The sequence below is a fragment of the Grammomys surdaster genome, unplaced genomic scaffold (assembly GCF_004785775.1).
Source record: "Grammomys surdaster isolate TR1022 unplaced genomic scaffold, NIH_TR_1.0 125562, whole genome shotgun sequence".
NCBI classification, from domain to species: domain Eukaryota; kingdom Metazoa; phylum Chordata; class Mammalia; order Rodentia; family Muridae; genus Grammomys; species Grammomys surdaster.
Genome location: NW_021620409.1, coordinates 169873 through 171664, shown reverse-complemented (window position 1 = coordinate 171664; position 1792 = coordinate 169873). Strand labels below are relative to the sequence as shown.

General features: G+C 46.3%; 1 protein-coding gene across 2 annotated transcripts in view; it reads right to left on the bottom strand.

Moving 5' to 3' along the window:
- Prim1 (DNA primase subunit 1) overlaps nucleotides 1-1792 on the bottom strand; it is a 15014-nt gene that overhangs the window by 4353 nt on the left and 8869 nt on the right. For both annotated transcript variants that reach the window (XM_028786664.1, XM_028786665.1), the window contains 2 exons: nucleotides 848-939; nucleotides 593-722 (listed from right to left, as the gene is read on the bottom strand). In XM_028786664.1, the coding sequence (XP_028642497.1) occupies nucleotides 593-722; nucleotides 848-939 (222 nt within the window). The remainder of the gene's footprint in view (nucleotides 1-592; nucleotides 723-847; nucleotides 940-1792) is intronic.

The window sequence follows — 1792 nt, the reverse complement described above, 5'->3', positions numbered from 1 at the left end:
TCTCTCTCTCTCTCTCTCTCTCTCTCTCTCTCTCTCTCTCTCTCTCTCTGAGCCAAGGCTCTTGGGTAACCTTGGCTGACCTCAAGCTCCACGTTGCTGACGATGACTTTAAACTTCTGATCCTTCCCATGTCCTCCTTCTAATTAGCGGGATTAAAGGCCTGTGCCGTCAGTTTTATGGTTGCTGGGGATGCAGCCCGGGGCTTTGTGTATGCCAGGCAAGCACTCTACAAACTGAGCCTCATGTCCCCTAACCCTAAAACCTTTATCTAGTAACAATTCTCCTGTGAGCTCCTTCACTGACAAAGGGAACGTAGGCAGATAGTAGCCAATAAGTCAACTCCTCAACCTTTCACCTCACAGACACATGCATTCATAACTAATGATATCCTTGTGAACACTTAACGAGCCAGCCGGGATGGCCCATGCCTTTAACCCCAGCGCTTGGAGGCAGAGACGGGCAGATATCCGTGAGAGAGGCTTGATCTACACAGCGAGTCCCACGCCAGCCAGGGCTACACCGAGAGACCTCGTCTCACAAAACCAAACAAGACGAATGTCTTTCCTTTGGTTTTCTTTTCTTTGCACTGTACCTGTCTTGGGGTGGACACTGAAAGGGCTCTTCAGTAGATGATTGACTCCTTTGCTGACGTTGATATCCAGGCGTGGGAAACAGTACTGGAGCATGATCTCCCACTCCAGCCAGGGGCCGCACTTTGCGTTCTAAAAGCAGATGTGAGACCATGTGAGGGTCGGAAGGAACACTGACCATCTTTAAAGCAAAACCAGCCACAACTCGATTAGGAGATGTGTTGACGTCGGTAAACACGGGTCCCGGGGGTGGATACCTGAGGTACGCTGACCACTTTCTTCAGGTGCTCCCAGCGCTGAGGTGAACTTTGAAACTTCTGAAACCCTCTTTGCAGGTCATCATGAATTGGTGATGCTTCATTAAGGAGTATGCTCACTTGGGATAACTCAGTGATTAAGTCTTTAGTACATATTGTTACAAGAATATTGAAGCTTCACACATTCAGAAGGTATTAATGATTCCTAAAACACAGGTGCTCAGATGTTACAGCACTAGAAATTCCCTTGTACAACTACAGCGATGATCTGGCAGAAAGAATGCTAACGTAATTAGAGAAGGTACTTATGACATCATATCTAGGTGAAATGATTCCCCATTCTTTAAATGCTAATTCTGGAAGAACTTATAAAATGAGGAAACTATTTTACAAAACGGCCCCATTTCTTACTGTAGCCCAGTGATACAAAAATGTAGACATGCAGGAGATAACTGCATAAAACAAAAGATTAAACATCTAGGACATAAGAGATTATGCAGACAGTCTCTTATTATCATAAGACACATGGATAATGTCTCAGAGACTGTGCAAACAGTACACATGAAAAATGTCACAGAGACTATGTAGGCAGCACACGTGTGTCACAGAGACTATGCAGGCAGCACAAATGTGTGTCACAGAGTCTATGCAGGCAGCACACATGTGTGTCACAGAGACTATGCAGGCAGCACACGTGTGTCACAGAGACTATGCAGGCAGCACACATGTATGTCAGAGAGTCTATGTAGGCAGCACACATGTGTGTCACAGAGACTATGCAGGCAGCATACATGTGTGTCACAGGGACTATGCAGGCAGTACACACACATGTGTGTCACAGAGACTATGCAGGCAGTACACACACATGTGTGTCACAGAGACTATGCAGGCAGCACACGTGTGTCACAGAGACTATGCAGGCAGCACACATGTGTGTCACAGAGA